The following is a 21,082-nucleotide window of genomic DNA, read 5'->3' on the forward strand; positions in this document are numbered from 1 at the left end:
AGGAGCCCCTTGGAAAGGGAAATGCCCACACGGGTTTATCTGACTCCTTCCCAGCCAGCCTTTCCCTCACTCCCGGCTCTCATTTGCTCCGCAGGCTTCAGCAGCTCGCTCAGCTCAGAGGAGCTCTCAGAGGAGAAAACGCTGCCTGGCGTGGGGCTGGCTGATCCCTGCCTCATCTTGATTCCATTTCCCCGCTCCCTCCCCCATCCAAGAGAGCGAAGGATCCCCCACAACCTGTCACGATCTACTCTTGCGGGGTGTTTGTGATGGTTTGTTAACCGATCCCAAAAGTGCAAAACTGCAAATGGCAAGGGACCATCACTTTAATCACAACAAATGCATCTTTATTTAGGTACCAACAGCAAATGCGATAGAAGGGACAGAAAAGGGAAATAGAGAGAAAAGAGAGGAAGGGGAATAGAGCTACCACCGTCGAGACGAGATCCTCCATGGTCCAGCCATCATTCACTACCTCAAATAACTGGAAAAAGCACTGGAAAAGAATTTGTTTTTTTAAAATTAAGTTTAGAAAAAAGGGGAGGAATTCCATAAAGAAAACCAAATAGTAAGAATACAGTAATTTAAACTTCTCAAAGCCCTTTGCTAATGGAGCCCTGAAGCCCAGTCACGTGCAGTGCGGCATCGGCGGTGCCTTAGAGCCCAGAACTGCCAAGGGTCAGGGCCGGGATGAGCCTTCACCCAAAACAGGCTCCAAAACTGAGTGGGAATCAATCCAGAACAGGGCTCACACAAAGAGCAAAGCCTCAAGGCCAAAGCCAAACCTTCATCAGGTTGGATTTGTTTGAACACTGAACTGGAGCAAATTTGCTTGTCTGGTAACATCACTGTCACCATGAAACTTTACATGAGCTACTAAATAAGCACTGTCCTGTCCTGAGCTGTGTGGCCCAAATACTGTTGAGAACTTGCTCTGCCTCTGCCCTGTGCCCCCGGGGCTGCTCTTGGCCTGGCAGCCTCAGTGGGAGCCAGCACTGGCTGCAGCCCCAGCGGGCCCCCCAGGACAAGGCCCAGCAATGAAGAGGCCAATGAAAGCACTGGGCAGCAGCAGAGCCCTCAGCAGAGTTCTTTGGACAACCACGGACTGGCCACAGCTCCAGTGCAGCATGACTACGAGTCAGGCTACCAATGCTATGAGCAGAGTTACAAGAAAGCTGTGGAGAAAAATCAACAACTGACCGTCTGCTCTGGTACAGCTTCCGAATGCCAAGATAGCAGCCGATCAGCACGAGGGGCACGGTGAACAGTGTCACCACCGTGCCTATCATGCAGGACCTGCGCACATCCTGGGGGCAGACAATTCTTGGGAGGCGCACTGGATCCGGGGCAAATATTCCTGTTTCAGTGATAACGTCTGTGGGAGCAGTGGGGAGCGTGAGCCCGTGCTGTGCTGCACTGCCGAGCTGGCAGCACGGTGGATACGGCCAGGACGTTCTCAGTTTCCCCCAGAGCTGGGGCCTGCAGGCCCCTTGCCGCCCCTTGGCACAGGCTGTGCCACCCAACAAAGCCCAGCAGGCCGGGAGGAGAGCCCGGGGCCAGCGCAGCTGCTTGGGCAGTCGCTGCTTCGAGGGACACGGGCCAAACCCATCCCTGAGCAGCCCCTGCCAGCCCTGGCCCTCCCTGCCCTGGGACAGTTCCCCCAGCCCCAGGGGACAGAGTCAGGCCCAGTCAGGACACACGAGAGCCTTGCTCTCCCTCTCTGCCCTTTCCCCACCATGGGCACCCCGTGCAGCCACTCCCAGGTTTCGGGACGTGTCTCCCACTGAGGGACCCCAGCAGGATTGCTCAGCCTGGCTGAGCCTGGCACAGCAATCACCTTCTGTGGCACTGTCTGGCATCTCCTCCCTTCGTGTATCCGGGGCTGGCACGGAGCCACGGCTTCCTTCAGGAAGTGCTGCCTTCAGCAAAGCCCTTTGGTCCATCTCTGGAGAAAGGAAAAGGGACAGCTGGATCAGGTGGAACCATTCCCCATTGGAGAGATGGCATCTTCAGCAAGTTCTACTTTTCAAAGACATGGATAAGGATCAGGAAAAGGCCACGGCTCTTGGGGCTGCCACAGGGCCCTCCCTTCTCCAAACAGGTGCCACTCCTGATCTACCCGGAGACCGGGAAATTGCAGGGGATTGCAGGCCCGTGGTGCAGGTTGGGCTCCCTGCCAGCTGATGCCAAATGCCTTCCTGCAGAGGCTGGGGAGAAGCTGCAGCCAGACCAGGCTGGAACACAGCCCTGCAGGGCAGGAAAGCAGCAGCGGGGCAGCCAGGCTGCCATGGATCCCTTCCCTCTGTGCTGGGCACGGCGTGTCCAGATGTGCAGGGAAAGCCCCCGGCTGCTGAGCCCCCGGGGGAAGGCTGAGGGAAATGCACCCACCACGGCGTCTCTCCACATCACTCAGCATCTGGTCCAGGTGTCTGGCTGCCTCCAGGGACTTCATGTGTTTAGTAGATCTGTTCCTCCCTCTCGGCGGACCTTAAGAGAATGCATGTCCATTTCCCCCGGAATGGATCCCACAAAAGCAGGGCTCAGCCTGTGGGGTCAGCAGGGACACACAACTCACCCCTGCGATGGGAGCCGGGCTTGTGCGCAGCAACCAGGAAAGGAGCCTGAAAAGTCCTCCCTGCAGACACACCTGTAACTCAACAGGCACAGGAGCTTCTGTCACCTGCTTCCTGCCAGGTTGTCAGTGATTATTCACTGAGGGCAAGTTGAGAAGTTACCTGCAGAATCTCCCAAGGGTTCCAAACCATCTTCCATCCCAGCTGCTGGAGAAGCCTTGCTAGCATGCTCATCTAGAAGGGATCAGAGATCAGAACCATTTCCTGGTCTGCTGGGATCCCCCTGTGCCTTGGGGAACTGGGCACTGCAAGGGGGTCGGGTAAGGCTGTGGGGGCCAAATTTCCATGGCCATGGCCAAAGCTGCCCAGGGCCTGGGGAGCTCTGGGCTGGCTCCTGGCCACTCTCCACACTCTTTGCAGGCCCTGTGCAACATCCCTGGAGGGCAGGTACTGCCACACAGCAGAGATGGCAGCTCAAGCCTCAGCAATTACCTCCTGTGACTGTGCCTGGCATCGCCTCACTTCCTGCAGCAGGGGCTGCCAATGGGCCACTGCTTCCTCCAGGAAATGCTGCCTTCAGCACAGCCTTTCGCTTCATCTCTGGAGACAGGAAGAGGCACAGCTGCATTAGATGGAGCCGTTCCCCTTCTGGGAGATGGCATCTTCAAGAGGCAATACTGGACAAACTCATGGTTCAGGAAATCATCAAAACTTTTGGGATTGGCCAGGCCACTCCCTTCTACAAACAGGTGCCATTCCTGATCTACCCGGAGACCGGGAAATTGCAGGCATCTCGGGCCCATGGTGCAGTTTGGGCTCCCTGCCAGCTGATGCCAAATGCCTTCCTGCAGAGGCTGGGGAGAAGCTGCAGCCAGGCCAGGCTGGGAAACAGCCCTGCAGGGCAGGAAAGCAGCAGCGGGGCAGCCAGGCTGCCATGGATCCCTTCCCTCTGTGCCGGGCACGGCGTGTCCAGATGTGCAGGGAAAGCCCCCGGCTGCTGAGTCCCAGGTGAAGGCTGAGGGAAATGCACCGACCACGGCGTCTCTCCAGATCGCTCAGCATCTGGTCCAGATGTCTGGCTGCCTCCAGGGATTTCTTTTCTCCAGTGTCTGAGTTCTTCCATGGAGAAGGACCTTAACATAAAGATGTTCCATGTCCCCTTCAGGCCAGAGTGGCAGTGAGTGCCCCTGGGTGATTGGTGCCCTCCAAAGCACTCCCTCAGCTCTGCCTTCCACTCAGGAGCAGGGCCAGGGGGACCACGTGCCTGCGGTGGCCCCACACTGGCATGGAAGGATCCCCTTGCAGGGCCGTCCTCAGCGGAGAAAGGATTCCCTGCAGCTGCCAGCAGCTCTAAACCCAGCCCCAGGCAGGGCCAGGGCTTGGCAGCAGCAGCAGGAGCAGCTCAGGCACCCCGGGGCCGGCAAAGGAGCTGCAAAAGGCACAGCCCCTGGGCACAGCCCTGGGCCCGGCCCCTTCCTTCTCTGCTCTTCTCTGTGGCTGCACAAAGCCTGGAGAAGGACACACTGGAATTGCACACGGAAGGAAGATGGACAGCTAAATGCTCCTTCCTGCCACTGACAGAGATCCTGTGGGATCACTGTTGGGCACAGGAGTAGAAATTTGGAGGACAGGATTTCCAAAATCCATCAAACTTCAAAGCATCTTAAAGGAAATCACACATGAATATCACTCTGGAGAATGATTACTCTGTTAGGAAAGGGTTGCTGATAACCTACCTTCACCAAGCTCCAAGACCCTTAAACCGTGTTTTATCAGTCTTTCCAAATGATGCAAGTCACGGTCCCAGTCTAGAAAGGAGCACGGGTGGGAAATGTTCCATGGTGCGCTGGGATCCCCTTCTATGGGGAAGTAAGCACTGCAAGGGGCTCAGGTAATGCTGTGTGCCCACACTGCAAAGCCACAGGGAGGGCAGCTCAAGGCTCAGCAGGGCTCAGGCCCAGAGGCACAGCAATTACCTCCTGTGACTGTGCCTGGCATCGCCTCCCTTCCTGCAGCAGAGGCTGCCAATGGGCCACTGCTTGCTCTGGGAAACTCAGCCTTCAGCACAGCCTCTCCTTCCATCTCTGGGGGAAGGAGAAGGGACAGCTGGGTCAGGTGGGGCTGTTTCCCAACGGGAAAGTGGCATCTTCAGGAGGCAATGCTTGTCCCTGTCATGGATGAGATTCAGGCTGAATCTCAGGCTAACCTATGAGATTCAGGTTATTGGGGCTGCTCCAGGGCCCTCCCTCCTCCAAACAGCTGCCCCTCCAGATGTGCTCAGAGACCAGGAAATTGCAGAGGATCTCAGGGTGTGCATGGCCCGTGGTGCAGATCCTCCCAAGTATCCCCCTGAATCCCAGATTCCCCTGAAACAATAGCAAAGAGTGAGGCTTAAGATGCCTTTGATGAATTTGTTGACTTTTACCCCAGTTTTGTCTGTTTTAAAGGGAAGAAGATGAATCAAAAGAAAATCAGGGCCAAACCAAAAGGACAAGCAGCCAGGTGTCTTCCCAACACAGATCACAGGGAATGTGGGTCACCAGGGCTCTGGTGGGTGCTCCAATGGGGGATGAAGGTGGAGCAGTGCACGAAGCTCTTCCCACACTCGGGGCACTCGCAGGGCTTCCCTTACCGGTGGCTCTGTTGGTGTTGGGTCAAGTCAGAGCTCCTGGAGAAGCTGTTTGCACACTGGGGACACTCGTAGGGCCTCTCCCCAGTGTGGCTGTGTTGGTGGATGACGAGGTGGGAGCTGTAGCTGAAACCCTTCCCACACTCCCCAGACTTGTAGGGCCTTTCCCTGGTGTGGATCCTCAGGGGCTGGATCAGGTGGGAGTTCTGCCTGAAGCTCTTCCCATAATCCGGCAGCGGGGCTGTCCTGCAGCCGGGGGCCGTGCTGGGCTGGGAGATGGAATGGGAGAGAGGGGGAAAGGGGCACTGACTTCCTCCTCACCTGCCTGGCTGTCTCGGGGCATCTTCCTCTTTCTCACAGCCTCCTCCTCCATGCAGCCAAGGCTTAGGAATGGGAAATCCTGCTTTGGGAAAAACAAGGGATGAGCACATTGACTTTGAAGGTCCCTCTGCCCAAGTCCATCTCTAGAAATCCCCGGCCACCTGGGCTCCATAAAAACCTCCCAAACACCAAGATTCAGCCCTGAAAAAGCCTCCCAGGAGTTCCCTGCCCCTGGTCCCTCACCTTTGCTGTTCAGGGTTCCCCCCTGTCCCAGCTGCTGGGGGTCACACTTGGATTGGGGCTCCCTGTCTACTCAATCTCCACCCTCCCCAGGAGTCCCAGGAATTTGAAAAGCTTCCCCCTTTTCCATCTCCCCATTTAGGGATGGAGGGGTTTGGGGCTCCCGGGGCCCCAGTTGCCTCCAGCCAGATCAACCCAGTCAGTGCCAGTATGATGCCATTTGCTCCCACCGTGCTCCCAGTTGCTGCCACTCACCCCGAGTATGGGGGATGATGTGCAGGGTGTGTTCCCAGTCACTCTCAGACACTCCCAGTATAAGTCCAGTCACTCCCAGTATGACCTCAGTATGATCCCAGTGGAGCCCAGTCCCTCCCAGTGCTGCCACTCCTGGCATCCCCCAGCCCTCTGTGCGTTCCCCCTCCCGGCTGTCCCGAGAGGAGCCCCAAGGGCTGGCAGTGCCCAGGCAGGGTCCCCAGCAAGGCCCAGTTGGGATGTGCAGCCCCCAGTTTTCCCAGTTTGCCTCTCCTTTTGCCCGGGCCGGGTTCCCCCCTGGAACAGCGGGTGGGAGCAGCCGAGAGCCCCGCGCTGCCCATCCCGACCTGGCCCGGCTCCATCCCCGCTCCTGCCGCGGGCTGTGAGGGCTGCGGGAACGGGACACCGAGGGTGTCGCTGCTCCTGGGGGAGGAGGAGGAGGGAGGGAAGGGCAGGGATGAAGGAGGAGAAGGAGGAGGCTTATAGAGGATGGAAAGGGGGAATGGAAATAGGAGAAGGAGGTGGGCTTAGAGAAAAAGAGGAGGGGGGATCGAAGAGGAGGGGTGGAAGGGGATGGATGGAAGATGAGAAGGAGGTGGGGTTAGGGAGGAGGAAGAGGGGGGATGGAAGAGGAGGAGGGGCAGGAAGAGGAAGAAGAGGGACAAAGGTGGATCAAGGACAGCAGAAGGATTCACGAGGTCGAGCCGTCCCTGAATTCGCAGCCCCCACGTGTGGGATCATCGCCCCCCATCCCACAGGTGAGCGGGGAGGGGGAGCTCGGCCCAGATATCCTGGGGGGTCCCTGGGTTGGGTTTTTTGGGGGGATGTTTGGAGAATGAAAAACTGCAAAGCTGAGCGGAAAAGGCCCCTTGGGGGGACACTGGGGGGTGCCGGTGGCGGCTGCCGGCAGAGGCAGCCTGGAGGAGCAGAGCCCTGTGTCCCCCAGGAGCCCAAAGTGGGGAGCCCAGAGAGGGGGGAGCGCCGCCATGGGCGGCACCCTCAAGAGCCTGGAGAGGGGCAGGGGGGACTCCTTGGAGCCGCTGCAGCCCAAAGCAGAGAAGAAGGGGAGAAGGGAGCCCGGGAGCCCAAAAAGCCCCGGCAGCCCTAAATGGGGAGAGCCAAGAGGGGGGAGCTTTTGGCATTGCTGGGACTCCCGGCAGCCTGGGGAGGGCGGGCACCGAGGAGAAGGGGGAGCCCCAATCCAAGCGTGACCCCCAGCAGCTGGGACAGGGGGGAAGCCCGAACAGCAAAGGGGAGGGAGCAGGGATGGGGAACTCCTGGGAGGCTTTTTCAGGGCTGAATCTTGGTGTTTGGGAGGTTTTTATGGAGCCCAGGTGGCCGGGGACTTCTAGAGATGGACTTGGGCAGAGGGACCTTCAAAGTCAACGTGCTCATCCCTTGTTTTCCCCAAACCAGGATTTCCCATTCCTAGCACATGGCAGGCTGCGAAGAAGAGGAAGACCCTGTCCTTGTCCTTCCTCTCCCAGAGCAGGAGCTGAGGATGGAGAGCAGGGAGGACAAATCCCCGTGGCAGAACCTCGTGGAAGAGGCCGTTTTGAGCGGCTCCACGGTGCAGGAACCCAACGGGGAGGAAAAGCCCCGGAGATGCCGCATGAGGAGGAGCTGCAAACGCAGATCACGGGGATCTGAGGAGGAAAGACCCACCCTGTGCCGGGGAGGCGGCCGGAGATGGAGCCAGAGCTCGGAGCTGGTGGTCCCTGAGCAGCTCCAGGATGGGGAGAAGCCCCACAAGTGCTCAGAGTGTGGGAAGAGCTTCAGGTACAGCTCCCAGCTGAGCAGGCACCAGAGGACCCACACTGGGGAGAGGCCCTACGAGTGTGGGGAGTGTGGGAAGAGCTTCCGCCAGAGCTCCAACCTGCTCGTGCACCAGATGATCCACACTGGGGAACGGCCCTACGAGTGTTCTGAGTGTGGGAAGGGGTTTAAGACCAGCTCCGATCTCCTCCTGCACTACCGGAGTCACACAGAGGAGAGGCCCTTCTGCTGCCCTGACTGCGGGAAGGGATTCAAGTACAACCCAAACCTCATGAGGCACCAGAGGATCCACACTGGGCAGAGGCCCTACGAGTGTGGACAGTGTGGGAAGAGCTTCAGCCTGAGATCCAGCCTGGTCAGCCACCAGAGGATCCACACTGGGGAGAGGCCCTACGAGTGTTCCAAGTGTGGGAAGAGGTTTAAGACCAGCTCCGATCTCCTCAAGCACTATCGAGTTCACACAGAGGAGAGGCCCTTCTGCTGCCCCGACTGTGGGAAGGGATTCAGGAGGAACTCCCACCTCATCAGCCACCGGCGCATCCACACCGGGGAGAGGCCCTACGAGTGTCCCCAGTGTGGGAAGAGGTTCTCAGACCACTCGTTCTTTACCCGACACCAACGGAGGCACCGGTGAGGGAAGCCCTGTGAGTGCCCCGAGTGCGGGAAGAGCTTCGTGCGCTGCTCCAGCTCCATCCCCCACTGCAGGACCCAGGTTGGGCACAGCCCTGGTGACCCACATTCCCTGTGATCTATGTTGGGGACAATATTCTGGAGGATAGATGTGGGTTCTGGAGGTATACTGGAGGATAGATGTGGGTTCTGAGGGTATTTTGGGCAGTGTACTCCATCTCTTTGCCCTCCAAAAGCCAAGAGGGTCACCTCAAAACAACTCAATCCCACTGAAAACAACTCAATTTTAATTCATATGGGCTCAATCCCACCTCAAAATGGCTTGTCCCCACCTAAAAAAAACTCAATCCCACGCCAAACTCGCTTGTTTCCACAGCCGCCAGGTTGAGATGGGGTTGGAAGGAGATTGGGAGAAGTGGGATCCCAGTTTGGAGCGGTGGGATGGGGATTGTGTGGAGCTGGGTGGCTGGGATGTATTTGATAGTGAATAAAACTTTCAGACTTACTGATTTCTGTCATATTAATTTTCAGTCCGTGGCAGTTCTGTTTTCAGAGTGCCACCTTCTCAGCTGATTGTGCTTGTGTCCTCCTTTCTCTCCTGCCTCTCTTTGCCTGCTCTCTTTCTCTCTCTGTGTCTCCCTTGAGCCAGGGCAGCTGCCACCAAAGACCCTGCCCTGATTTAATTCCCAGTGCAGGAGCTGCAACAACCATGGGTGAAGTTAGGAAGGCTGGCAGTGAAATGTCACTGTAGGATCTTGCTGCACTTGGCTTTTGGCCCCTTCTTAAGAGCTTTGCCTTCAAGGGCAGGAACACCTTTCCCCTACTGGGAACTGGAATTCCAGACCCTTGGAGTGTGTGCCGTGCAGGACCATAGAGACTGGGATCATGGGGACTGGGATCATGCAGACTGGGATCATGGGGACTGGGATCCTACAGACTGGGGGTGCACAGACTGGGACCATGTGGATCAGGACCATCCAGACTGGGATCATACAAACTGGGATCATTTGGACCGGGATGACTGCACTGAACAATGTGAACGGAGGTGGTCCCACGCTGCACAGGGCTCCCTCCCAGTCAATCCCAGTCCCTCCCAGTCCCAGCGCTGCTCTGGGGTGCAGCCAAAGCTCCCCAGAGTGAACTCAGAGATCCCAGAGCAATCCAGGTACAGGTCCCAGCACCGGTCTTGGAGCAATCCTGGTCCTGATGCCGACCTCGGTCTCAGTCTCGGTCCCAGAGCACCCCCAGTACGGGTCTCAGTGCACCCACTCAATGCCATGTTCTCTAGCCCAGGTGTTGGCAATGCCGCTCTTGAAATGAGTCCCCTTGTCTGACTCAGTCCTCTCAGGGGTGCCATGCCTCCCCAGGACTTGCTTTTCCAGGCCCAGGATGGTGTTGGGGCAGTGCTGTGAGGCACAGGGGAGGTCTCCAAGCATCCCGTGGTGGCTTCTACCATGGTGAGCACGTAGCGCTTGCCTTGGTGTGTCTGGGGCAGTGTGACGTGGTCAATCTGCCAGGCCTCCCCATACTTGTACTTGGACCCCCGCCCACCATAGCACAGGGGCTTCACCCGCTTGGCCTCCTTGATCACAGCACACGTCTCACAGTCATGGATAACCTGAGAAATCCTGTCCATGCTTAGATCCACCCCTCGGTCTCGTGCCCACTTATAGGTGGCGTCTCTGCCCTGATGACCTGAGGCATCATGAGCCCATCGAGCCAGGAACAACTGCCCCTTGTGATGCCAATCCAAGTCTATCTTTAACACCTCTGTCTTTGCAGCCTGATCTACCTGCTCGTTGTTTCGGTGCTCCTCATTAGCCCGACTCTTGTGGACATTGGCATCTACATGGCAGACTTGCACAGGCACCTTCTCCATCCGAGAGGCAATGTCTTTCCACTCATCAGCATTCCAGATTGGTTTTCCTCTAAGCTGCCAGTTGGCCTTTTTCCACCTTTCCAGGCAGCCCCACAGAGCATTGGCTGCCATCCATGAATTGGTATAAAGGCAGAGCTTTGGTCACTTCTCTCTCTCAGCAATGCCCAGGGCCAGCTGAACGGCCTTGAGTTCAGCAAGTTGACTTGATCCACCTTCTCCTCAGTAGCTTGTGCAGCCTGTCGTGTGGGGCTCCATACGGCTGCTTTCCACTTCTGGTTCATCCCTACGATGCGACAGGAACCGTCCGTGAAAAGAGCGTAGCGTGTTTCCTCTGCTGGGAGATGGTTGTATGGTGGAAGTTCTTCAGTCCATGCCAATTGTTCCTGCTCCTCTTCATCAGCAAGACCAAACTTTTCACCTTCTGGCCAGTTTGTATTTCCAAAATCCTAGTTCTGGTTCCAAATACGGGTGTGCTGTGTGATGAGGGCTGTCCGTTTGTTCCGTGTGGTGTCGGTGGCGTGGCAGGATGTGGGAACCTTTCCTTGAAACATCCACCCCAGCACCGGCAGTCGGGGTGCCAGGAGGAGTTGTGCTTCTGTGCCAATCACCCCCAAGGCAGCTTGAACTCCTTCATAGGCGGCCAAGATTCCCTTCTCTGTGCGAGTGTACTTGGCTTCAGACCCTCTGTAGCTTTGGATCCAGAATCCCAGTGGTCGGCCTCCAGTCTCCGCAGGCACCTTCTGCCAAAGGCTCCAGGACAAGCCATTGTTCCTGGCTGCAGAGTAGAACACATTCCTCACCTCTGGTCCCGTCCTGACTGGGCCAAGGGCGACTGCATGAGCGATCTCCTGCTTGATCTGGGCAAAGGCTTGTTGCTGCTCAGGGCCCCAGTGGAAATCGTTCTTTTTGTGGGTGACCAGGTAGAGAGGGCTCAAAATCTGGTTTTACTCAGGAATGTGCAATCTCCAAAAACTGGCTTCCAGCAGAATCTGGACGATCCTCTCTCCTTTCTCAAATACTTCCATTGCTGAGTTCCCCCACACAATGATGCCATCGATGTACTGCAGGTGTTCTGGAGCTTCACCCTTTGCCAGTGCAGCCTGGATCAGTCCATGGCAGCTGGTGGGGCTGTGCTTCCACCCCTGGGGCAGTCGGTTCCAGGTGTACTGCACGCCCCTCCAGGTGAAAGCAAACTGAGGCCTGCATTCTGCTGCCAGAGGAATGGAGAAAAGCGCGTTAGCAATGTCAGCAGTGGCGTACCACTTTGCTGCCTTGGACTCCAGCTTGTACTGGAGCTCCAGCATGTCGGGCACAGCAGCGCTCAGCGGTGGAGTCACTTCATTCAAGGCATGATAGTCCACAATCTCCCTTCTCTGTCTGACTTGTGCACAGGCCAAGAGGGGCTGTTGAAGGATGAGTGGGTTTTGCTGATCACCCCTTGGCTCTCCAGCTCACGGATCATTCTGTGGATGGGATCACGGCATCCCGATTTGTTCAATACTGCCAGCGGTGCACTGTCGAGGTGGCAATTGGCACTCGTTGCTCTTCCACCCTCAGGAGTCCTACTGCAGATGGATGCTCTGATAGTCCAGGCAAGGTGTTCAACTGCTTCATGTCCTCTGCCTCTCCAGCAGCTATGCCAAAAGCCCACCTGAGTCCCTTTGGGTCTTTGTAGTAGCCATTCTGGAGGAAGTCTATGCCCAGAATACACGGGGCCTCTGGGCCGGTCACAATGGGATGTTTCTGCCACTCCTTCCCAGTCAGGCTCACCTCGGCTCCCAACAGGGTCAATTGCTGTGATCGATCCCCCCGTCAGCCCGGCAATGGAAACAGGTTCTGCCCCCACATGTCCCCATGGTATCAGGGCACACTGCGCACCAGTATCAGCTAAGGTTTCATATTTCTGTGGCTCTGATGTGCCAGGCCATCGGATCCACGCTGACCAGAGATCCGGTTTTCCCGTGCCTCTCCCTGGCTCGAGGCAGGGCCCCTCTAGCCCTGGTTCCCATTTCTTCCCTGGGCATACATACTAGAGGCTCCTTCAAGGGGATCTGACAGATCATACCCGGCAGCTCGGTCACGGGAGGCTGAGGCTGCCTTCACCTTAGTGGAATTCTCTCAGTTAGTGTTTCCCTGCTTGCGTAGACACAGCCATGCTGCCAGGACAGAAGTGAGCTGATGAACTTTGGACCTGATTAGCATAAAAGATTTGATAGTCAGAATGCCTTGGCAAGAACAAACAGAGCTTTGAAGACTGCAAGAAGACTGAATCAAGAAAGAAGATTGAATCAACTTCTATGAGCAAGAGATGTTGCAAATTGGATAAGTTTGTTTATGTGTTGATTCACCCAATCATTGTCAAAAAAAATTACTAGTCTTCCTAGAATTGTGTATAAGCATGTGTAGTCCATGTGGAAAACATGTTCACTCTCCTGTGAAAATGTAAAAAGTTTAATAAAGGACAATGGGAGACAAGGACCACAGAGCAAAGGTTATTTATGGCCAGGTGCATCTTGGCACTCAGCCAAGAGCACCCTGTTACCTTCGGGGATCTCCCTTAAATACCTTTTCCCTCACATCAGCCTGTTGCCTATTCACAGCCCCTTATGCATATCCATAACCTAGTTTACATTTTCCAGGAACTATTTTACATGGCCCCTCCTTGGGTCCCCCTTTTCAGAGCATGCGTGTTTCCTGGCTGGAGTTTGGCTCCTTCTCTTTATCACTTCCAGTTCGGGCCTTGGTCCACACTGCCTTCAGATGGTGAGTGCTGATCGTTGGCAGATCTGTAGCAGGTGTCCTCATCCTGTGTTCATTGGATGTTATCCCATCCAAGCAGGCATTTTAACACAAGCAGACTTCTGTCAGCTATTGCACTACTATGTCTAAGCTTAATTAACAACAAAATTAGAAACTTTATCTTTGGAACAAAGTTACTTGAACATCACACATATAAAATCCACTTTGATGTTTGCAAAAGCCAATATTATAATACGTAGCTATAACACTGCTCTCCTGCAAGGAAAGGCTGACACAGCTCGGCTTCTTCAGCCTGGGCAAGAGACTTAGACTTGATCCAACTGTGGCCTTCCAGGACCTGAGGGCAACCTACAAGAAAGCTGGACAGGGGCTTTGTAGGAGGGCAGGCAAGGACAGGACAAGGGAGAATGGATCCAAATGGAAAGAGAGTCGGTTTAGGTGAGGGATTCAGAAAAAAGACTCTCCTGGAACAGGTTGCCCAGAGAAGGTGTGGCTGTCCCGTCCCTGACAGTGCTCAAGGCCAGGCTGCACGGAGCTCTAGACAAGCCGGGCTAGTGCAAGGGGTGCCCAGCCACAGCAGGGGGGTTGCAGCCGTGTGATTTTTCAGATCCCTTCCAAGCCAAACCATGCCACGACTCCATGATTCTGGGATACTTCCCCTCCTCATCCTCTGGCAGAAAAAGAAACTTGGCCCCAAGTTCCACATTGCAGACCATGTCCTTTGGCAGCCTGCAACTGTCTCAACAGAGGATGAAAAGAGATGAATTTAATGACACGATTTCCCTTTTCTACATGAAAATTAAATGCTGCACTCCTGTCCAAAAACTGTCGGAAACTGTCAGAAAAGGCAATTCTTCCCCATGAAATGCTACACCTCAGCCAAAGAAGAAAGAAGCCACAAGCCAGCACTCTTCTTTATTGCTAGATTGTTTGATTTGGTTACTTCTCTAATAGGAATTCCTTGGGGGTTTCATTTGTTTGTTTCTCTCTTTCGTTCCGCGGGGCGCGCGGCGGCTCCTCCGTTGGGTTCGCGGAGGCAACGGAGGAACGTTCGCGAGCTGCGGCGGTTCCTCAGCAGCAGCAGCAGCAGCAGCAGCAGCAGCAGCAGCAGCAGCAGCAGCAGCAGCAGCAGCAGCAGCAGCAGCAGCAGCGCTTCTCTCGATCGGTTTTCCGCTCGACTTTCCACTCGCTCCCCATCCCCTTCTCCCTCTCACACTCACTCCGCTCCCGTCCCGTCCCGTCCCGTCTGTGTCCCGCCTCTCCCAGCCCGGCTGATGCCGCGTCCCGCAAGGCGCCCCTCGGCGGGGTCGCCCCGTGCCCGCCCCTGCCCGTCCCGCCGCGGAGCCGCCTCCGCCGGGCTCTCTCCGTACTGGCTGTGGCGCCGCTGGAAGTGCCGCTCGCTCTGGTGCTGGCGGAGCAGCGCGGTCTTTTGGCTCCGCCTGGCGCGGGCTCTGGCCCGGCCCCGGCCGAGGCCCCGGCCCCGAACGAAGCTCCTGCCGCGGTTCCGCCCGCAGCCGCCCCGCTGCCGCCCCGCGCCCGCCCCGTCGCCGACAGCGTCGCCGGCGGCTTCCCCGCTCCGAGCTCCGCCGCTCGTCAGCTCGGCCGCCGGCCCCGAGCCGCCGCAGCCCGGGGCGGCTCGGCAAGCAGCAGCGCGCCGGGCGCTCGGCTTGGCGGGGCAGAAGAGCGGGAGCGCGGTGCCGCCCGCACGGGCGGAGAAGCCTCCCCTGGAGCAGCTCTACCGGGAGGGCCCGCTGCTGGGGAGCGGCGGCTGCGGCAGCGTTTACTCCGGGACCCGGCTCGCCGACGGCGCCCCGGTAAGAGACGGGGCCGGAGCGGAGGGGGCGGCGGGCGGCGGGCAGCGAGCTCAGCCCGGCGCTCGCCTTGGCTTGCAGGTGGCCATCAAGCGAGTGTGCCGCGATCGCATCCCGGAGTGGGCGCGGCTGGTGAGTGAGCGGGGCCAGCGGGAGAAGGCGGCGGGGCGTGCCGGGCGGGGCTAAGGCGAGGCCCGGCAGGGTGGCAGCCGGAAGGCTGCGAGGGGAGCGAGCGGCGAGTGAGCGGGGCCCGCGCAGCGTCCCGGGCCGGGCAATGGCGAGCGGCGGCGGGGCCGGGCAGGGGGTGGCCAAGGCGCGGCGCAGCATCGGCCCCGCTGAGGGCATCGCGGTCCCCCCGCAGCACAACGGCGCCCTGGTGCCCCTGGAGCTGGCGCTGCTGTGGATGGTGTCGTGCCCTGGCTTCCGCGGCGTCGTGCGGCTCCTGGACTGGTTCGAGCTGCCCGACGGCTTCGCGCTGGTCATGGAGCGTCCGCAGCGCTGTCAGGACCTCTGGGACTTCCTGCACGAGCGGGGGTTCCTGACGGAGCCCGTGGCGCGGGGGCTGTTCCGCCAGGTGCTGGAGGCCGTGCGGCACTGCACCAGCCGCGGCGTCCTGCACCGCGACATCAAGGCCGAGAACGTCCTCGTCGACCTGGCCACGGGCGAGGCGAAGCTCATCGACTTCGGCTGCGGCACGATCCTCCAGGACACGTTCTACACCCGGATGTCAGGTGAGCCCAAAGCCGGGGCCCAGCCGGGCAGAGGAGGTTCCCCCCTTGGCTGGCAGAGGGGGAAGAGGGAGACAGGGAGGGGAGGGTGCAGAATCCTCCTTCAGCCGGCTGCAGCCAAGTTGCTTTTCGGCGGGGCAGGGGCTGGCTGTTGTGGAACGGGGGCGGGCTGGGAGGGAGGGAGGAAGGGAGGGAGCAGCATCGGCCTGATGAGCTGTGCCTGTGACCCATAGGAACGCCGGAGTACAGCCCACCGGAGTGGATCCTCTTTGGCTGCTACCATGGCCAGCCAGCCACCATCTGGTCCCTGGGCATCCTGCTCTATCACCTGATCTGCGGGCACCTTCCTTTCCACACAAACGAGGACATCGTCCGGGGCCAGCTCTTCTTCCCGCCCCGGGTGTCTCAAGGTGGGGCTGCGCCTTCAAGGCTCAGGAGGAGGAATGGGGCTGGGAGGGGGCAGCTGGCACATCAGCATCCTGCTCTTGCAGCTAGTGAGGCGGTTGATCTCCTGGGCTTAGCTGGAGGAGGTGGCACGTGTGCCTCTGTGCTGCTCTCCTCCGGAAGGGAGGATCCATGGGAAGCTTTTGGCTGCAGCTCTGAGCACTCCTAGTGTGGCCTGGGCACTGTGGAATGTGGGAGAGCATGGACAGGAGCCTTGTCCCGCTGAGCGTCGGTTTCTGGTTTCTCTCTGCAGAGTGCCAGCACCTCATCAGGTGGTGTTTATCCATGGACCCCGCAGACAGGCCATCACTGGAAGACCTTTTTGAGCATTCTTGGCTGCAGGAGCCCTGCCTGGCCCAGGAGACAGCAGAGACCCATCCCTCTGCTCAGTAGGATCCAGGGGCCCAGCAAGTACCAGCTGCATGCGTCTGGTGGCACTCCAAGAAAACCCCAGAGCGTTTCCCTGCGGCCGCAGCACGGAGGAGAGAGCGCAGCCGAGGAGATGCTTCCGCTGGTCCCCGGCGAGTTGTGGAGGGAGCGGCTCAGTGCTCCCCGTGCCACTGGAGAAGTGGTGGCAGTGCGGTGAAGGTGCCACGGACTGGAACAGGGGAAACATCCCCCTGCAGCTCAATGACATCGGGATGTCCCCGCAAGCCGAGGCACAGCTGGCGTGTTCTTCTGGAGCACCACGTGGAGCTGGGAACACCATCCTGGAGCTGGCCGCTGGCGGGGCAAAGCCGAGCGGCTTTGGCTGCGGCCCCTTCCTGGAGGACACGCTCTGCGCCCCGATGAAATCAAGATGAGTCCCCAGCCGGCGCAGGGGCGGGGGGATGCTCGTGCTTCCAGGCATGGCAGGGCTCGGCCTGGCCACGCGCCGCAGGTTCCCCGCTCGGCGGCGCTGGGGAATATTAATTTTTCCCCTGGCTGCCGAGCTGCTTTTTGGTGGGACAGGGGACAGATGTTGTGGAAGGGGAGCAGGCTCCTGGCCTTGCTGACAGCTTCTGCCAGCCAGCCTGGCACGGGCTGGGGCGGGGGCAGCCAGCCTGACAAAACATCCATCCATGTGGATGGTGGCAGCAGAGGGGGACGGGTTCCGAAGCCGTGCCCCAGCTGGTCTGCTTTGCAGGCCCTCGAGGAAGGGGTGCGTTTACGGGTGGGAAAGGTGGGGTTTTTCCCCACCCGTGGACAGGTTTCATTCTCGCATGGAGTGGTCAGACCCTCCTCAGGCCCGTGAAACGGTGACAGGCTGTGTAGGTTTTTCTTGTTTCCAGATCTTGCTTTGAATTGACTTCCATGCAATTGTTCTTTGTTTTCCCAGGAAGATTACACCTGGTGCCCGGACCGGACGGGGAAGCGCCTGCACCGTCCGTGGAGCACATCCAGGGCCAGCGCTACCCCAGGGGCCACGGCCTGCAGGGACATCCCCTTCAAGAAGGACGAGGACCTCGTGTGGGATCGGCTCCTCTCCTGGCAGCAGGTCTGCAGAGGTGGGTACCCGGCTCCACAGCTGGGCTGGCAGAAGGGCTTCGGGCAGAGGGCAGCGGGCACACGGGCATCCCGCCCTTGCAGCTGCTGAGGAGGCTGCTGTGCTGTGCTGAAGCGGAGGAGGTGGAACGTGGCCTGCCACGCTGCCCTTCTCTCGAAACAGAGAATGGCTCGGGAGGTTTGGGCTCTGAGCACAGCCAGCAGCCTGGCCCAGGCACAGGCCATGGCAGGACAGGGCACAGGAGCCTTCTGTGACTGACCGTGGCTCTCTGGTTTCTCTCCGCAGGCTGCCAGCACCTCATGCCATGGAAATGGCTCCGCTCGGCCTGCCAGGCTGGGAGGGCTGGAGGGCGGCGGGTGTTCATTTGCTGTCAGAAAGGAATCGTTCTATTTTTTTGTCATCATCATGATCAGAGCATTTCTTTCATCCTTTTCCAAGCTTTTGGCCTCCCTTCCTCCAGGGTAATCTTTTTGTGTCCTTCCTCAGCCACTTGATGGCATTTGGCAGGGGGGGTTAAGCAATGTGAAAAGTTCAACAACAGCTCCTGTTGCCAACTGCAGCAGCCCCTTCAAGAGCCCTGAGCTTCCAGCGAGGTCCACGTGTGCCTTGCCAAAGGGAGTGGTTTGCAGCGATGGCGTTGTCGCCCTGCTGCAAAAGCTGGGAGGAAGTCAGAAGTGGCAAAATGCCAATTTGGCTCAACCCCTGCCCAGGTTCTGCATCTTTCCCCTCTGCTCGGTGACAGGCAGGCAGGGCTGGACTCCAGCAAGGTTCAAGTTCTTGGTGCTCCCTGGCATCGAGGGGATCAAGTAAACTCTTGTATGCAGTGGCTGCAATAGGGCTACTGAAGGGAAAAAGGAGATGTCGTGAGGTGGGGAATCCTTCTTGTCTCCTTTGTCTCCCCAGGAGCCCCTTGGAAAGGGAAATGCCCACACGGGTTTATCTGACTCCTTCCCAGCCAGCCTTTCCCTCAGTCCCGGCTCTCATTTGCTCCGCAGGCTTCACCAGCTCGCTCAGCTCAGAGGAGCTCTCAGAGGAGAAAACGCTGCCTGGCGTGGGGCTGGCTGATCCCTGTCTCATCTTGATTCCATTTCCGTGCTCCCTCCCCCATCCAAGAGAGCGAAGGATCCCGCACAACCTGTCACAATCCAATCTTGTGGGGTGTTTGTGATGGTTTGTTAACCGATCCCAAAAGTGCAAAACTGCAAATGGCAAGGGACCATCACTTTAATCACAACAAATGCATCTTTATTTAGGTACCAACAGCAAATGCAATAGAAGGGACAGAAAAGGGAAATAGAGAGAAAAGAGAGGAAGGGGAATAGAGCTACCACCGTCGAGATGAGATCCTCGATGGTCCAGCCATCATTCACTATCTCAAATAACTGAAAAAAGCACTGGAAAAGAATTTGTTTTTTTAAAATTAAGTTTAAAAAAAAGGGAAGGAATTCCATAAAGAAAACCAAAGAGTATAAATACAGTAATTTAAACTTCTCAAAGCCCTTTGCTAATGGAGCCCTGAAGCCCAGTCACGTGCAGTGTGGCCTCGGCAGTGCCTTTGAGCCCAGAACTGCCAAGGGACAGGGCCGGGATGAGCCTTCACCCAAAACAGGCTCCAAGACTGAGTGGGAATCAATCCAGAACAGGGCTCACACAAAGAGCAAAGCCTCAAGGCCAAAGCCAAACCTTCATCAGGTTGGATTTGTTTGAACACTGAACTTCAGCAAATTTGCTTGTCTGGTAACATCAGTGTCACCATGAAACTTTACATGAGCTACTAAATAAGCACTGTCCTGTCCTGAGCTGTGTGGCCCAAATACTGTTGAGAACTTGCTCTGCCTCTGCCCTGTGCCCCCGGGGCTGCTCTTGGCCTGGCAGCCTCAGTGGGAGCCAGCACTGGCTGCAGCCCCAGCGGGCCCCCCAGGACAAGGCCCAGCAATGAAGAGGCCAATGAAAGCACTGGGCAGCAGCAGAGCCCTCAGCAGAGTTCTTTGGACAACCACAGACTGGCCACAGCTCCACTGCAGCCTCATTGGGAATCTTCCCTTACTGTCAGCAGCATTTAAAGATGTTGGAGGGTAGAGATCAGCCACAACTTACTGTTTCTTTTCCTTCCACTACTGGAACCCCACATAGCACAGGACCATAGAAATGGCACAGTGAACAGTGTCACTACCGTGCTTATCATGCAGGACCTGCGCACATCCTGGGGGCAGACAATTCTTGGGGTGCTCAAAGGATTCCTGGCATTTATGTGTGACTTGCCAAGCTCTTCTGTGGGAGCAAAAGGGAGCGTGAGCCCGTGCTGTGCTGCACTGCCGAGCTGGCAGCACGGTGGACACGGCCAGGACGTTCTCTGTTTCCCCCAGAGCTGGGGCCTGCAGGCCCCTTGCCGCCCCTTGGCACAGGCTGTGCCACCCAACAAAGCCCAGCAGGCCGGGAGGAGAGCCCGGGGCCAGCGCAGCTGCTTGGGCAGTCGCTGCTTCGAGGGACACGGGCCAAACCCATCCCTGAGCAGCCCAGAACAGGAGCACAGGATGGAGAGCAGGGAGGACAAATCCCCGCGGCAGAACCTCGTGGAAGAGGCCGTTTTGAGCGGCTCCACGGTGCAGGAACCCAACGGGGGGGAAAAGCCCTGGAGATGCCACACGAGGAGGGGCTGCAAAAACAGATCACGGGGATCTGAGGAGGAAAGAACCACCCTGGGCTAGGGAGGCGGCCGGAAATCGAGCCAGAGCTCGGAGCTGGTGGTCCATGAGCAGCTCCAGGATGGGGAGAAGCCCCACAAGTGCTCAGAGTGTGGGAAGAGCTTCAGGTACAGCTCCCAGCTGATCGTGCACCAGAGGATCCACAATGAGGAGAGGCCCTGCAAGTGTGGGGAGTGTGGGACGAGCTTCAGCCAGAGCTCCAACCTGGTCAGCCACCAGTAGATCCACACTGGGGAACGGCCCTACAAGTGTTCCAAGTGTGGGAAGAGGTTTCAGACCAGCTCCGATCTCCTCAAGCACTATCGGGTTCACACAGAGGAGAGGCCCTTCTGCTGCCCTGACTGCGGGAAGGGATTCAGGAGGAACTCCCACCTCATCACCCGCTCTCCTCTCCGGGGAGAGGCCCTACGAGTGTCCCCAGTGTGGGAAGAGCTTCTCACAGAGCTCTACCTGGGCCCAACACCAACGGAGGCACCGGTAAGGGAAGCCCTGTGAGTGCCCCGAGTGTGAGAAGAGCAAAACTCCATCCCCCACTACAGGACCCACACTGGGCACAGCCCTGGTCACCCACATTCCCTGTCATCCATGTTGGGAACACAGCTGGCTGCTTTTCCTTTTGTGTTCACCTTAATTTTTTTCTCTTCTCCATCCCTCTGCACTCCAAAAGCCAAGAGGGATCCATCTTTCACCTCAAAACCACTCACATGCTACTGAAAACAACTGTATTTTAAGCCATAAAACACAATCCCACCTCAAATTGTTTGTTCCCACCTCAAAAACCTCTATCCCTTGCCAAACTCTCTCGATTCCAGAGCCTCCAGAGTGAGATGGGGTTGGGAGGAGCTGGGAGA

At 57.8% G+C, this 21,082-nt stretch overlaps 3 protein-coding genes and 1 long non-coding RNA gene across 6 annotated transcripts; 2 read left to right on the forward strand and 2 right to left on the reverse strand.

Moving 5' to 3' along the window:
* Positions 1-318: 318 nt before the first annotated feature.
* On the reverse strand, positions 319-4,697 carry LOC128783045 (uncharacterized). 3 transcript variants are annotated; one of them, XM_053933640.1, is made up of 10 exons: positions 4,547-4,690; positions 4,307-4,378; positions 3,605-3,703; positions 3,063-3,170; positions 2,733-2,804; positions 2,573-2,644; positions 2,386-2,484; positions 1,835-1,942; positions 1,198-1,372; positions 319-493 (listed from the first exon to the last, which is right to left on the reverse strand). In XM_053933640.1, exons 1-10 carry the CDS (start codon positions 4,650-4,652, stop codon positions 469-471), a joined length of 936 nt encoding a protein of 311 aa, XP_053789615.1. In that variant the 5' UTR covers positions 4,653-4,690; the 3' UTR covers positions 319-468. The 3 variants fall into 3 exon arrangements, with proteins under 3 accessions (XP_053789615.1, XP_053789616.1, XP_053789614.1); XM_053933639.1 differs by lacking the exon at positions 319-493 and having other exon boundaries at positions 700-1,372; positions 4,547-4,691; XM_053933641.1 differs by lacking the exons at positions 319-493; positions 2,386-2,484; positions 2,573-2,644; positions 2,733-2,804; positions 3,063-3,170 and having other exon boundaries at positions 669-1,372; positions 4,547-4,697.
* Positions 4,698-6,688: 1,991 nt separating this feature from the next.
* On the forward strand, positions 6,689-9,006 carry LOC128783055 (zinc finger protein 239-like). The gene is made up of 2 exons (XM_053933656.1): positions 6,689-6,770; positions 7,429-9,006. The coding sequence occupies exon 2, from the start codon at positions 7,448-7,450 to the stop codon at positions 8,420-8,422; it is 975 nt and encodes a 324-aa protein (XP_053789631.1). The 5' UTR covers positions 6,689-6,770; positions 7,429-7,447; the 3' UTR covers positions 8,423-9,006.
* Positions 9,007-14,114: 5,108 nt separating this feature from the next.
* On the forward strand, positions 14,115-18,697 carry LOC128783034 (serine/threonine-protein kinase pim-1-like). Its single transcript, XM_053933617.1, has 5 exons — positions 14,115-14,871; positions 14,950-15,000; positions 15,230-15,599; positions 15,830-16,006; positions 16,294-18,697. The coding sequence occupies exons 1-5, from the start codon at positions 14,332-14,334 to the stop codon at positions 16,431-16,433; spliced, it is 1,278 nt and encodes a 425-aa protein (XP_053789592.1). The 5' UTR covers positions 14,115-14,331; the 3' UTR covers positions 16,434-18,697.
* A 52-nt stretch (positions 18,698-18,749) lies between these two features.
* LOC128783107 (uncharacterized) lies at positions 18,750-21,079 on the reverse strand. Its single transcript, XR_008429007.1, has 2 exons — positions 19,624-21,079; positions 18,750-18,920 (listed from the first exon to the last, which is right to left on the reverse strand). It is a non-coding gene; the product is annotated as an uncharacterized LOC128783107 (long non-coding RNA).
* Between the last annotated feature and the right edge of the window lie 3 nt (positions 21,080-21,082).

The sequence above is a fragment of the Vidua chalybeata genome, unplaced genomic scaffold (genome assembly GCF_026979565.1).
Source record: "Vidua chalybeata isolate OUT-0048 unplaced genomic scaffold, bVidCha1 merged haplotype W_reject_10, whole genome shotgun sequence".
Lineage (NCBI taxonomy): Eukaryota > Metazoa > Chordata > Aves > Passeriformes > Viduidae > Vidua > Vidua chalybeata.